This window comes from Talaromyces marneffei, chromosome 6, assembly GCF_009556855.1.
Source record: "Talaromyces marneffei chromosome 6, complete sequence".
In the NCBI taxonomy this organism is placed as follows: domain Eukaryota; kingdom Fungi; phylum Ascomycota; class Eurotiomycetes; order Eurotiales; family Trichocomaceae; genus Talaromyces; species Talaromyces marneffei.
In genome coordinates this window covers 1,455,340-1,468,746 of record NC_072353.1, presented here as the reverse complement: position 1 = coordinate 1,468,746, position 13,407 = coordinate 1,455,340, and the positions used below count along the sequence as shown (strand labels likewise).

At 47.6% G+C, this 13,407-nt stretch overlaps 7 protein-coding genes across 7 annotated transcripts; 1 reads left to right on the top strand and 6 right to left on the bottom strand.

The window, feature by feature from the left end:
- Positions 1-125: 125 nt before the first annotated feature.
- Positions 126-1,410, bottom strand: EYB26_008047 (uncharacterized protein; the record flags this gene model as incomplete). The annotated part of the gene is made up of 4 exons (XM_054267306.1): positions 126-766; positions 836-1,096; positions 1,161-1,287; positions 1,369-1,410. 4 exons carry the CDS (start codon positions 1,408-1,410, stop codon positions 126-128), a joined length of 1,071 nt encoding a protein of 356 aa, XP_054123281.1.
- A 305-nt stretch (positions 1,411-1,715) lies between these two features.
- EYB26_008046 (uncharacterized protein) lies at positions 1,716-2,309 on the bottom strand (the record flags this gene model as incomplete). The annotated part of the gene is made up of 1 exon (XM_054267305.1): positions 1,716-2,309. The coding sequence occupies one exon, from the start codon at positions 2,307-2,309 to the stop codon at positions 1,716-1,718; it is 594 nt and encodes a 197-aa protein (XP_054123280.1).
- Positions 2,310-2,855: 546 nt separating this feature from the next.
- EYB26_008045 (uncharacterized protein) lies at positions 2,856-4,056 on the bottom strand (the record flags this gene model as incomplete). Its single annotated transcript, XM_054267304.1, has 3 exons — positions 2,856-3,436; positions 3,489-3,645; positions 3,712-4,056. 3 exons carry the CDS (start codon positions 4,054-4,056, stop codon positions 2,856-2,858), a joined length of 1,083 nt encoding a protein of 360 aa, XP_054123279.1.
- Positions 4,057-4,880: 824 nt separating this feature from the next.
- On the bottom strand, positions 4,881-7,456 carry EYB26_008044 (uncharacterized protein; the record flags this gene model as incomplete). Its single annotated transcript, XM_054267303.1, has 3 exons — positions 4,881-5,040; positions 5,123-7,101; positions 7,169-7,456. The coding sequence occupies 3 exons, from the start codon at positions 7,454-7,456 to the stop codon at positions 4,881-4,883; spliced, it is 2,427 nt and encodes an 808-aa protein (XP_054123278.1).
- A 939-nt stretch (positions 7,457-8,395) lies between these two features.
- EYB26_008043 (uncharacterized protein) lies at positions 8,396-9,106 on the bottom strand (the record flags this gene model as incomplete). Its single annotated transcript, XM_054267302.1, has 1 exon — positions 8,396-9,106. One exon carries the CDS (start codon positions 9,104-9,106, stop codon positions 8,396-8,398), a length of 711 nt encoding a protein of 236 aa, XP_054123277.1.
- Positions 9,107-9,616: 510 nt separating this feature from the next.
- Positions 9,617-12,028, bottom strand: EYB26_008042 (uncharacterized protein; the record flags this gene model as incomplete). Its single annotated transcript, XM_054267301.1, has 5 exons — positions 9,617-9,643; positions 9,696-11,043; positions 11,523-11,626; positions 11,678-11,893; positions 11,960-12,028. 5 exons carry the CDS (start codon positions 12,026-12,028, stop codon positions 9,617-9,619), a joined length of 1,764 nt encoding a protein of 587 aa, XP_054123276.1.
- A 409-nt stretch (positions 12,029-12,437) lies between these two features.
- On the top strand, positions 12,438-13,276 carry EYB26_008041 (uncharacterized protein; the record flags this gene model as incomplete). Its single annotated transcript, XM_054267300.1, has 2 exons — positions 12,438-13,154; positions 13,229-13,276. The coding sequence occupies 2 exons, from the start codon at positions 12,438-12,440 to the stop codon at positions 13,274-13,276; spliced, it is 765 nt and encodes a 254-aa protein (XP_054123275.1).
- Positions 13,277-13,407: the final 131 nt, after the last annotated feature.

The following is a 13,407-nucleotide window of genomic DNA, read 5'->3' as shown; positions in this document are numbered from 1 at the left end:
TCATGAAGACAAAGCATGTTATCATCGTTTGAGAATATGTCAATCATTAAATACTAGAAATATAAGTACATTGACCTGGCCATGCCACACATTTGCGAAGGAATAATGATAGTTCCCTTCCTCGATTACCTATCAGGCATCTCATGTGGACCATCATGCCGCGAAGACTCTAGCTCAAATACTGGCACAGCTGGATCAGGCACACTCATTTCATGAACCGCCCCGTCACCCCTCTCAATGCTTGAACTAATTGGCTCATTGCCCTTGGATTTCATCCGAAAGCTCTCTTTGATGGGCGCAATTGCCTCCTCGAATCCTGATAGTAGTGCCTTTGGAGTCGAAGTGCTTCCCCGTACAGTTTTCCGCCATGCCGCCAGCCCGACAAGAATGAGTACGCAGCTTATAGAGCAAAGGGATATACCCGCTTTGGCACCTCCTGAAAGTCCGTGGTTGTCTTCAGGCTCTGAGATCAGCCCAGGAGTTGTCTCTATAGGAGGTGGCTGTATACCGGTAGTGGTTGGCTGCACCGTAGAATCGGGTGGTGCTGTTCGCGTTGCCGTAACGAATATTGTTGTTTGCCCTGGAGTTGGTGTGGGAAAAGTCATGCTGCTTGTGGTGATGAAAAAGTCACTATTGCCATGTCCGATCCCGTCCCTTCCTTCCATTCCAAAGAAGCATGTAGCTGGCCAGTTCGTAAAGTTGTCCTTGCGCAAAGATTCTCCAAGAGATTCTACGTCACAGAATGTGAATCCGCCGTCAGGAAAGACTAGAAGTCAGTATGGTTAGCAGGGCATACATTACAGGGGCCTTGGTACTGCTATGGAATTGCCCTTACGAGCCAGTTGATGTGATGATGAAGCGATCCAATAATCAGTGAGCGCGTCATCAGCCCTTGTAACTGCTGAATGACAGACGTAAAAAGCGAAGCTGTAACCTTTCGCGATCCAGGAAAATTGGACCGTGTCGTTGAGTCCATAAAACGGAGAACCAGTTGGATCATAGAGAGAATAAGTGGATGCGGCTGTGGTTGTCACGTCGTCGCTAGCAGAGGTAGTAGGATCATCACTGAGTGAAAGGCCTATAAGCGAAAGACTGGCTAGTAGGAGCGAGACAATCAGTGTATAGTACGTTGTGAATGTCGAATATGTTGGAAACTCTACATGTGCTGCTCATCCCATCTGTCGTCGGTATATAAGTAGTCTGCCGATAGGCCTCGTTTATAGCATAGACGAGAATTGTAGAAGGATGAATGGGTGGCACAATTCGACTGTCTCCTGGTTCATCGGTCTGCTTTATATTGCACGTATGCTTCATTGGCATCGGCGGCCAAGTATGAAGGTTACATGTTCTATTTTTCCAAGGTCGTACCAGGATCACGGCAATGTTGACCAGGTTGAGCCCAGACATCATGTTCGCTGGATATATCTTTCAACTGGACTGTAAAAACACGCACGTTTCCGTTCTGAGTGAGACAGTATTACGAAACGAACCAGGCCCGTCCCACTAATTGGCCCATTTCTCTCTCAAGTATTGGTTGTCCTGAGGAGTACTGCTCCTTCGGAGATTTCCATTTTCCAACTCGCCCAGCCGAGCGTTTGAATGAAAACGTCTCAAAATATGAGCGGCATATGAACTCACAGCTGAGAATTCAGAAATCTCGCTAAAGCTTCTGCTTCTTGCCACACAACATAAACGGGCTCCTATCCTTCATCCTTTCAAGAAGGCAGGCTACCCTCTTCATGCTGATCTTCAACATCATCCTCCACAGCAAACAAAACCTTAATCCACAAACTACACCCCCGACACCCTACCAGAATTTCCCCATGTTGCGCCTCAGCTTCTAGCTCGTCTTCTGTGACAATGAAACCTTTCTTATCTCCGCATCGACAACCACGATACCAACTCGACGAGCCTGTAGCTTCATCATCTTGTTCGATCAAATCCTCAAGATCCACGATTTCAAGACCTGTGTGAAATGAGACGTCTTCAGACTTTTCTACCACTTTTTTCCGTTGAAGGATTAAGCGGCGGTCATATTCGGCTCTTAATACTGGGTCGAAGAGGACTTTGTATGCATTTGTGATATCGTCGACTGTGTATGTATTACTTTGTTCTCTGGAAGCAGGAGCGGGAGAAGGTGAGGGCGAAGATTTGTCGGGATGATGCTTCAAGAGGGCTTTGTGGTATGCGTTTTTGAGCTGCTGTCTGGATATTATGGGTAATTTCCCCGAAGAGGAATCGGTCGAGGGGATGTTGAGTATTGAGTAGTAGTCTTTGTTGGTATCTGTAATTGGTGACGGAGACGACATGACTGACGCTGGTTTCGAGAGCGCCTAGCTAGCTCAGTAATGAAAACAAGGAGATTAAGTGGAGAGTAGTAGTAGTGATAAACGTGATCCTCTTTTTGATACCATGGTATATGTCGTGTTGAGCTGCCAGTAGGAATTATTGGATCTTCAAAAATACTTTTTGTTCGCGGGGAGAGAGTTTGGATCCACCAAGCACGGGCCGGGCTATCTTATCAGATGCAAAACACGGTTTCCCTGCACTGAGGCAACAGCTTACTACGTACCATTTTAGAAAGCATTTCTAAGTTAATTGAGAGAATTAGATGTCATCTAAAGGTATCTTATTCAAACATTTGTCTCACGTGAAAGAAGCCTTGCTAATAGTGCAAAGCTATCAGCGAAACAACCACGCTAGTAATCTAATCTAGCTGTCTTTGTATGTGTATGTGTATCGGAAGAAACGCTCTCGACCGAAATGTAAAAGTTACATGGGATATCTAGACAAATCAATTCGGGGAGAAGGAAATCAAGAAGAAAATAGGCAAACAAGTAATGGACGTCTATCCTTTACTCGCTGGTCTTGAAGACGTAACGGTCCTCAGATTTGAAGGGAACGCCGAGCTCCAAAAGCTTGGCAAAGGCATCGGAGAACTCGTTGAAGAAGGCCTCGCTGTCCTTGGCGTAACGGTCGACGTGCTTCTTGAACTCCTTGTCCTTGACAAGTGCCAAGTCAGTAGGCAACATCATCAAGGTCTTGGTCTTGTTGTCGGTGTACTGGGCAGGGCCGCTCCACTTCTTCCAAGCCCACTTCTCGTCAGCCAAGAGACGGAAGAATTCGTTGGTGAAAACGGTAGGGCTGAAGTCCCAAGGACCGTCGTAGCCGGAGCGGTCAGTGTGGGCACGGCCGAGAGAGTGAGCGCCGCAAAGAGCAACCATTTCGCGGTCATCGAAGCCCATGCGGCCGAATATGGCACGGATGTGGTCCTGGCCCTTGGAAGCATCGGGGAGACGTCCGTCAGGAGTGCAAGCGGTAACGTCAGCGTCCTGTCGGCCGGGTCTCCAGGGGATGGCAGGTCCCTGCATTTCCTGAATGGCGCAGACACCAGCAAGGGTCCAGAGATCACCGTAGCTGATCCAGGGGAACTTTTCTATAGTCCCATTAGCATTGACGCAGATTGTATCGCACGTCAACAAACTCACCATGGACGGGCTCGAGGAAGTCACGAGCAATCTTCAATCCAGCATTGGCGCCGTGTTCAGACTCGGGGGCAAATCGCATAGTAGCTCCGTTGCTGCCACCAGTGCCAGTCTCCTTGTCGTAGGTACCGCTAGCGTGCCATGCCAATCGGACGAGGACCTTAACGCAACAATTAGTACAGGCTCAGACCATAGAAAACAAATGCAAGACAGGGCGGTGGCTCACAGGTCCGTAGCTGCCATCATCGTAGTCATCCTTCTCAACCAAGAGACGGGCAATCTCGTTGTAAACCTTCTGGTAGTCTTCCTTGGTAGGCACGAAAGGGCCGGTAGCCTTGGCCTTCACATCGCCGCTGCTGTAGAAGTAGTATGCAGCACCACCAGCAACGACGCCACCGAGACCCCAGAACAGTCCGCTGTTGGACTTGCCAGCACCAGCTTCAGAGGAGTAGCCACGGCGGCCAGTAGAGCGGAGGGTCTGTGCAGGGACAGCGAAGCGAGTGCCGCGAGCAACGGGGCGGAGGTTGGAGCGGGCGATGGCCCGGGTGAAGGTCCTAGCAGCGGAAGCCATTGTGTAGGTATCGCACTTGGTATACTGACGCGAAAAGAAAGGGTGAAAATGAATGGAGATAAGAAATAAAGAGAGAAATAAGTGGCAAGGAGAGAAGAAGAAGAGCAGGAACGGACACGGAGTGAAGAACGCAGGGCAACCGGGGAGGAATGACCAATTAGAGCGGTCTGATTGGGGAGACTGACAGCTTCTGGACCGCGATGTCTCTGTCAGCATCCTCTCCGCGTCTTCCCCACCGGGTCTTATCGGATCTCTGCGTCTTCTATAGAGGAGAGTGGTGTGATTACTTACGTAGTATACTGTGAGTAGTCTACGCGCATGTCTTACCTCGTCTAACCACGACAACATATAACGAGGTACTTCGTGCAGAGTGGTGTAGCTCCTGCCACCTCAGGCTCTCCCGCAGCCAATGAGTAGCTACTGATTCAAGTAGTCAAGCGCAGCACCGAAGAACAGTTCCTTGGGGCCATATCTCGTTTTGTTTTTTGTTTTTTATTATTTTTTTTTTCTTTCTACTTTGGTGTACAATCAGACTGGTTACCAAACAGACACTTAGTCGCGCCAAGATGCCAAGAATATGTATTTCCTCGGGAGCCTTGATGCTTGAGCCTTGACGCCTTATCGGAATTCGGAACCTTTCCGTGTATATTCCGCGTGTGCTAGTTACTCACGATCACTAGTTATAGGTAGTTAACTAGTACGTTACTTACACAATATAACTAACTTATAACTATAACGCTTTGCTAAGAGTCGATCCAAGTGTAGATTCCTTGTGTAGATCGTACTACTATACAGAGTATAAACTTCTATAAGTACACACCCGTCTACCATCCACCACCCTTGCCACCAAAACCGCCTTCGTCTGCTTTCTGCTTGGAGAATCCTCCGCCCCGTGTAGGTTTGGATTGTGCCGCTTCGTGCTTACGGAGCTCCTCAGGCACTCGAGATATGGATGATTTCATCAACATTTGTTTGAGATCGTACCTGTAGATAATGTCAGAATACATCCCCAAGTTTGAAAAAGGAAAGAAAAGAGAAGAGAAATCGGAAGGGAGCGGGAACATACATAACATCAGTGTCTTCGTTGCCCAAGAATGTTATGGCAACACCACTCTTTCCAGCACGACCAGTACGACCAATACGATGCGTGTAGCTCTCAATATTAGTCGCCATGTTGAAATTAACCACCAAACTGACATCCGGCACATCGATACCACGACCAGCCAAATCCGTAGCAACGAGTACATCAGTACTGCCATTCCGCACCGAGGCCAACGCCGCCTCACGCTGTTCCTGTGTTTTACTACCATGTAAAGTGACGGATGAAAAGCCCATTTGTTTGATATCTTTGGCAACAGCGTCACAGTTTCGCTTGATGTTGACAAAGACGATGATGGGCGGTTGGAATTGTCCTGACATGAGGATATCGGCGAGACGCTTCTTCCGCTTGTCTTCGCCCGCAACAAACTCGACGCGTTGCTCGACGGTGTCCACGGCTTGACCGACGTTACCGATTGTGACAATGGCAGGTCTTCGTAGGTATTTCCGCGCTATCCGTTCGACAGCCGATGGCATAGTTGCTGTGTACATCATAGTCTGTCGGTACCGCCTGTCTCGTCCACCGACGTGTTGACTCATTGCTTGCGCATCCTCTGCTTCTTCTGTATCCGGTTTCTCATTCGTGACGGGCAGTGCATCGAGAATCTTGTTAACAGGCTCTTCAAAACCAAGATCAATCATTCGATCTGCTTCGTCCATAATCACATAACAACATTGTGACAAAACTAGCATTCGTCGTTCTAAACAATCGACTAGACGTCCAGGGGTGGCAATAATAATTTCCGCACCATCCCGTAGACTGTATGCCTGTTCCTCCAAAGAGTGACCACCGACAATACTGACGACGTTGAAATTGAGGGGCTTGGAGAACTTCTTGGCTTCGATCTCAATCTGTTGCGCCAACTCTCGAGTGGGTGCAAGGATAATGGCATATGGACCATCATTCTTCCGCCATTCAAATTCGTCGAGTCGAGGCAACTCAGCAATATAGACCAATAATGGAAGCAAAAATGACGCTGTTTTACCGGAACCTGTCACAGCCACGCCGATAAGATCTCGAGACTGCAGAGCAATCGGAATAGCTGCTCTCTGAATTGGCGTCGGATCGGCATATCCAACCTGCTTAATAAGGTCAAGCAGCCGTCGTGGTAATCCAGATTCCTCCCACGAGCGCATCGGATTGGGGACGCTGCCACCTTTGGTGCTGATATTGAAATCTTCTTTGAAAATACGCCAGTCTCGTTCGCGCATCTGGTCCAGTCTCTTCTCACTCCAGTGTTTCTCGATCGCAGTCCTGCTGCTTTCTTCTTTGCGTCTCCTTTCCATTTCTAGAATCTCCCTGGCCCGAACAGAGCCCGCTTCACGATCACGGTCTTCCAAGGCTTGGACGTATCTCTTTGTAGCATCATCTGCCATATCTTCGCCGAATCCAGCAAGTCGGCCTCGTCCAAAGAAATTCGCGTGTGCTTTATTCTGATATAACGGGTTATAGTCCTTGCTTGTATCTTCTTCGGCGTTCCATTCAAAGTTAAATTTCCTTTCTGTAGTACGCTTCCTTTTCTTCTTCGCGGAGAAATTCGATGTCTGACTCGCACCCATGTATCGCTGTCGAACCAACTCTGCTTCAGCCTCTGCCTCCGAGACATGCTTGTCACCTTTTGAATCGCCTTTTCCGAATGCGATACGTTTCGGGGGAGCTGGTGGCGTCATGTCGTAGTCCTTGTTTGGCTGCTGATTGCGCATAGCAGCAGGCCCTCTAGGTATTTCTCCATCGTTGCGTAATGCGCGTGGGCCGGTAGGTACAGGAGCTGATCGTGAGTCGCCATTTGCTCTATCACCGTTTATATTCTCTGAAATTGTACCATTCTGTACCGATTCATTTGTAGTTCGACCTTGTTCGATCTTTGCTCGTCGCTCGGCTTCAACTTCTTTAGCGCGTTTCTCTAATGCGAGTCGTTCACGTTCAGCTTTGGAAAGAAACTTGGGCTACAACAAATTATTGATCTATAAGCAATCCAGGAAATAATAGGCGAAACACAGGAAGAAAACTAACCTTCGAAGCCGCCGCATCTGCTTCCCTCTTCTTTCGCAGAAGCTCTTCAACACTAAGCGGTTTCGCAGCAGCAGAGCTCCAACCGGCTTTCTTCTTTTTGACCACGGGCGGCGCAGGCGGTGCAAGGCTTTCAAATGGAGGAGGAGGCGGCGGTAAAGCCTCTTCTGGTGGTGGAGGGGGTTTTATATCGGCGGGTGGAGGAGGAGCTATATCTGCTGGTGGACCTGGAGGAGGCGTTGGAGGGCGCTCCAAGGGATAATGAGTGCCGTTCATGACCGTGTCGGCCATATTGTCTGTATGAGTCACGCCTACTTATGAAAAAGGCGATTGTTGCAGAACTAGAATAAAAGAGATGCGATTTGAAGCTATTGTTGCCATCTGGAAATTTGTATCTCCGTCACCAAGCATACTAAGTTTAGTCTAATCTATTTATGGTTAGGCTATCCGATCTGCCACCGCCTCTGGGGTATAAATTAGTTATAACCCTAACCCTTGTTTCAGGTTCTCATTCTCGACTTAGGGCAAGCTCTGGACCTCCATGGCAAGGATCTTCTACAAGAATATATTTTTGGAGCTTCCTGGGCTGAGAATAATTAATACAGATGTCTTAACAGAGGGCGTCAACTGGTAGAATTGCGAATGCCAAACTATGTATCACTATGCAAAAGCCCTAGCTACCAGTTCGTGTAGTATATAATGTGGACAATAAGGCCAGGATCGTACAAAGATAATAATCCATGCTTTCAATGTTGTAGCAGAAATCGACATATACATAGTGTCATGGGGATAGATCCCTTCGTTTACTTATAGCCCGAACCTTGTATGGTATCCAAGGGTCACAGACATGACATATATGACAAATATCGTATTATGGTAAGATCTATGGCATCCTAAGTTGCAGTACATTGAAGGAAATGCGGAGATTATGACTAACCTGCCTGAGTGAGGAGGTTTGTTAGGCAGTAACTCATGGGTCAGAAATAAATGGTATGGATTGGGAGTTGTTCAAATGTTGTTCCGGATATGACTTTGAAGATTTTGTGAAGTCAATCTGGATCCGGGAACTGCAACCGTTTCAAAGAACTTATCAGAGACCTTAAGAGGTTCGACTTCATTCGTTAGAAGCGCTTTTCCGTCGTATATAATAAAGAACCTGCCTCCGATTACACCGTAATGCCAGAACCTCCGGAGTCCGTCCCTGTGCATCTTCAAATTCCATACTTGCCCCTACTGATGATCAGTCAACCACACAGCCAACTCGTCATGCCCCTTAATAATAGCCTTATGCAATGCACTCCCTAAATCCTCGAATTTCCTATCACCCGGCAGTCCTTCAACCCCAATCTCATCAATCTCAACCCCATTCTCAAGCAAGAGCTCCACGATATGCGCATGTCCCTCTTCGGCAGCAACGACAATAGCACCACTCTCCTTTGGCTCAGTTCCATAATCGAGCAATAACTGCACCATGCCCATGTTGCCATTACCAGCTGCCGCTGCAAGTGGAGTCTTGAATTCTTCGATCAGATTCTTATTGGGGTCCGCGCCGTGTTCTAGACAATATCGGACCCAGTTGATGTTATTTGCGTCGGCGATAATGCCTAGTACATCACCAAACAAAGGGATATAATAACTTATATCCACTACTTTGGTCTCGATGAGGACTTTGTACGTTTCGAACCCATTGCTTCCAATATGGACATTGAGACGGCGTAGTACCGTTGTTCTGGGAACTGTAGCGCCGTGGAACAGACAGCAGGCGACTATGTCTGCGGCATCTAAGTCCACAGCTGCAAGGATCATATCGTTTATGGCCGGGATGTAGCTTGAATCATTACTAAGGCAGATTTTGAGAAGAGCTTCAATATCGTCGATGCGGTTGGATTTGCATAATGCTTGAAGCTCTTCGTCTAGTGGCGCGTATGTAGGTGGAGGCATGATGGCTTCTGTTGTATATCCCTGAGCAGTAAATTGATATATCGACTTGTAGACTCGAATATCAGATTGACTTGTCGACTGGCAATATTGACATGAGACTTTGGAGGATGTTAGATATGATTAGGCAGATGCTCCGACTGCTCAACCTCTCAAGCACCCGACTTGGACTCTACGAATCAACTGGGAGGTCCTCAGCAATATGAACTCTCGTCAATGAAGGAATGTCTACATATAAATCCTTAATTTTACTAATCGAAAAGTTCATTCAAGGAATTTTATTCATGCATGCAAGCTTCGTAATCCATCTTGTAAGACGAAGCATGCCCGGTCAACCGAGTAATACGCCATTAGGTTATGAAATTAAAAACAAACATGATACTTCCCATGGTCTCTTACTGATCATAGCGAGCAAATCCCATGGTGTCAATCATAGTGCAATGTTCTACAGAATAAGAAAAAGTCTTCCAGATGATGTGATCTGATCAATGGGGTCAAGGTATTAACGTGGCATTAGTATTGAGATGGTTGAACTGGGGCCTGTATCATGTTAGTTTGTACATTTAAAATAGTCATGTGGAAGTAGACTTACCCCTCCATTAGGCACTGGTATTTGTCCTTGCTGCTGGTAATAAGCATAAGCTGCAGGGTCTGGTGTGGGAACAGGCTGAGGAGCAGGTGGAACCACTTTAGCGGCTTCCTTATTCTTGTTTGTAGGCGAGACTGAAGCGGGCCCATGAACTTCGCGATCCAAAGTGATGTATTCTTTGGCCGCAGACTTGGTTCCACGTTCAAGCAGATATACCATGTAGTTTTGCACAAGCTCTTTGACTGCCTCAGCGGGGAGAGTACCATTGTGTCGAAGGTCGTCTACAACCTTCTTGATACGTTCATGCTGAACAGTCTCAGTGTCTGAAGTGGTAGGCTGTTCTAGTTCAAACAGTAGATACCGAGTCCAGAAGGCACGGCTATCTAAGCAAGTCTGTTGGTTGTTCTGGAACACTTGTCGAGCATCTTCAGACGAGCCTTTGACTCTCCAAACCAATATGGCCCACTCGGCCACGAGAGCAGCCTTGGTAGCCGCATCGAAACCAAGTGTCTCGATTCGGCTCTTATACACATCAATAGCGTCTTCAAGCTTGCCGTGGCGGCGAGACAAGTTAGCTAGAGAAACAATGGTCTCAACATGATTTGGGAGGTTTAGGAGGATAGCTTCGTGGATGTCTCTGGCAACATCAACACGCTCGCTCATTTCCTCAAAGTAGGCGTAGTGCAAGCGCACTGTGGGGTATGCGATTGGCACGAATATGGTGCTTGCTCTTTGGTAGATATTTCGCACTTCCTCTTCTTTTCCCGGTTGAGCTGACATCCACCTGGCATAGCGTAACCAGAACTCATCATAGTGAGCACATGTGACAAGGCATCGTTCGTACAAGAAGACGATACGAGCATAAGAACCCTCTGCTTCCTCGAAATCTAGGTAGCGCTTCCAGTTGGCCAATTGACCTTCATCTAACTCGGTCACATGGAAGTATGGACGTTTAATCTCGGACTCATAAGTCCAGCGCTTAGTGGTTTCAGTTTGGGTCTTGGAGAAAACTTCTAGGTGGTAGGTATCCAGGCGTAAACGAAGGTCTCGTTCGATTTCGGCCTCAGACCTGGCACCTGGAGCAGGCTGATCAGCAGCAGCCTCAATTTCTGCGCGGTACTGCGACAGAATCTCTGGAGGTGCTAACTCGTTCAAAGGCCGACCCTGGGCGAGTTGTCGGTATCGCTCAAAGTAGCGGGCATACTGATGCATGGGGATATAAATCACACGTCCCAGAATGTCAAATATTTTATCAAAAGCCTCAAGCCGTTCCTCGAACTCGATATATTTATCCCAGAAAGGATGGGCAAGGAAGTCCAAACCTACACAGGCGGCGCCCCTTTCAAACAATCTGCCAGCCAAAATTGTCAGCGTTGAAACTCAAAATCAATAAGGAACCAAAGGAAATGCAAGGGAGAATGAGGATGTCAAACATGAAGAGTTTGTTATGTTGCAAATGCGATGATGCGTAGAGCAAAAGAACATTTTCATATCTCCATCGTTCAAGTTATGAACGGGCCTCGAGAGCATAAAGGGCAGGTAGGTGATATGGCAAAATAACTGTGGCTGGACGTTCTGTTTTGAATGAGATCCTCCTTATGGGAAAAAAGAGAGTTGCCTGAAAGAATTTATGGGTGAGAAGAAAACCTCAGGACCTGGTTGCAGGCGAACGATCTCACCCATATTTCTCATCAAGAACCAATCCAATTTTCTTCTTCAAAAAGTAATCGCAGGTGTGAAATGTAAGAACCCGAGTCTTCGACGGAAAAGTACCGTGCTGCGTCGATGTGTCAAGGGAAGGGGAAGCAATTCCAATCTATCTATACTTACTCTCGAATGACATCAGAGTCATGGTTCGTTTCGACTTTGAATGCGCAGTAGTTTGTCCATAAATCGACTGAGGTGGGAATGCTTGCAACGCCGCGTTCGTAGACCTACACATTGTTAGCCAGCGTATATACATCCTCTCTGACGAATCGACTCACCATTTCGGCAGCCTCTGTCCCAGCAATTGAAAATTCTAGATCGGCATATTTCTTCCAATATCCAAACAACAAAGGAAACTTGGCAAGGAATCGATCGTACGAATTTCGAACGGTGGTGATTGCTTGAGGGTTGGAGTTGCGATTAATACCGCCTTCAAGAGCTTCTGCGCCGCGCACTAGTTTCTCCCATGTTTCGAAGTTATCTGGATCTTCGACCTGTGAAAGGAAATACCAGTCAGCATATGCTTACTACAAGGGCGAATCCAAGTCAGAAATGTTTACCAGTTCAGCCTCGAGTTTCCGTAGCTCGGCATTCTCTTCCTCGGAGCCGCCGAAAGAGTAGTCGGCCATTATCGTGGACTCCTCAGAGCGGAGAATTTTAAGAAAAAAATATGGTAACTGGATTAGCAACTGTAGAATATTCGCTGATAAGAAGTGAGAGAATAGCTGTAGGTGAGGCAGTTGTTGGAGAAGAGTTCGGCGTAGATGCGGGACGGGAAAGAGACCGAGAGTCGTTCTTTCCGAGTCTGCACCAGCCACATCAACCTAAACTGAAAGGGGCTTAGCGCTAACCATGTATCATGGCCTGAGGCAACCGCCAAGACTGTGTCGGAGCAACAAATTCATCAAGCAATTAATTTTGTATCTCCGCAAGTAGGATATCGCGACTCTGACAATTCCATCACGCTCAATTGCCGTCCATTTCTGTTTTCTCACTGGACAGGCTACCTTGATAACTTCATAGAGAGATTACGGCACAATGGCCACGACAATGGCCGCGCGCCTGGTCAGGAACATGGCTAGGAGGACCATGACCACAATGGCTACCCCGACAGAGAACCTCAGCCAGCAAGTCGCTGCAACCACAGCACCAGCACAAGACTCCAACCTTTCATTCCTCCCTCTACGCCTACGAAATTTCTTCGCCAAATATCCTCCACAGCACTACTCAGCCGCCGTGGCACCCGCATCTCGTCTCGCGGCCCCTGCCAACGCTGTCTCAAATAGCAATAACCCAAACACATCATCAGAAGAAATAGATCTTTCCTCATTATCACCTGAAGACCTGCCCACGCCATACACTCCCAACCGTGATGCAAAGGGCAACAAACGTAACCCCACCGCCTGGTCCGCCTCTAAAGCCATTCTCTACAACGACTCGGAATACCCAAACCCATTCCTCCCTCAACCATCCCCCAATGGGAAAAAATGGCGTTCCCCCAAGTATGGGCTGAGACAACAAGCGGATCTCATCAAAATGGCCAAGAAGTACGGTGTAGAACAACTACTACCTACGAGTCGGAAATCGACAGTTTTCAAGGAGACGAGGCTCGCGGAACGAGGCCTCGCGATTAAGGGTACGGGTATTGGACAGAAGGTCAAGGGTCACAAGTGGGAGAGGACGATGGAGACGAGGTTGGAGGAGAGGAAGAAGGCTATGATGGAGATGCCGGAGTTGATTCGGCAGTGGAAGCAGGTTAGTCCCCCTTTTTGGTCTTTTCATACCGAAATCGTTATCGTTGGAGATTCTAATTTTATTTTTCTTTACAGAGAGGTCACGGACGAGGATGGAAGAAGTGGCCTAAACGATCGGGTTGATATATCTGATGGCTCCTCGCTTACTCATTTATTTGCATCATATTTGGCGAATTCTCTTGAGAGGAAGACAAGGGAACTATGTGTTTTGACTAGATTCTTCTTCATATTGTATTATATTCTGTATAACTGGA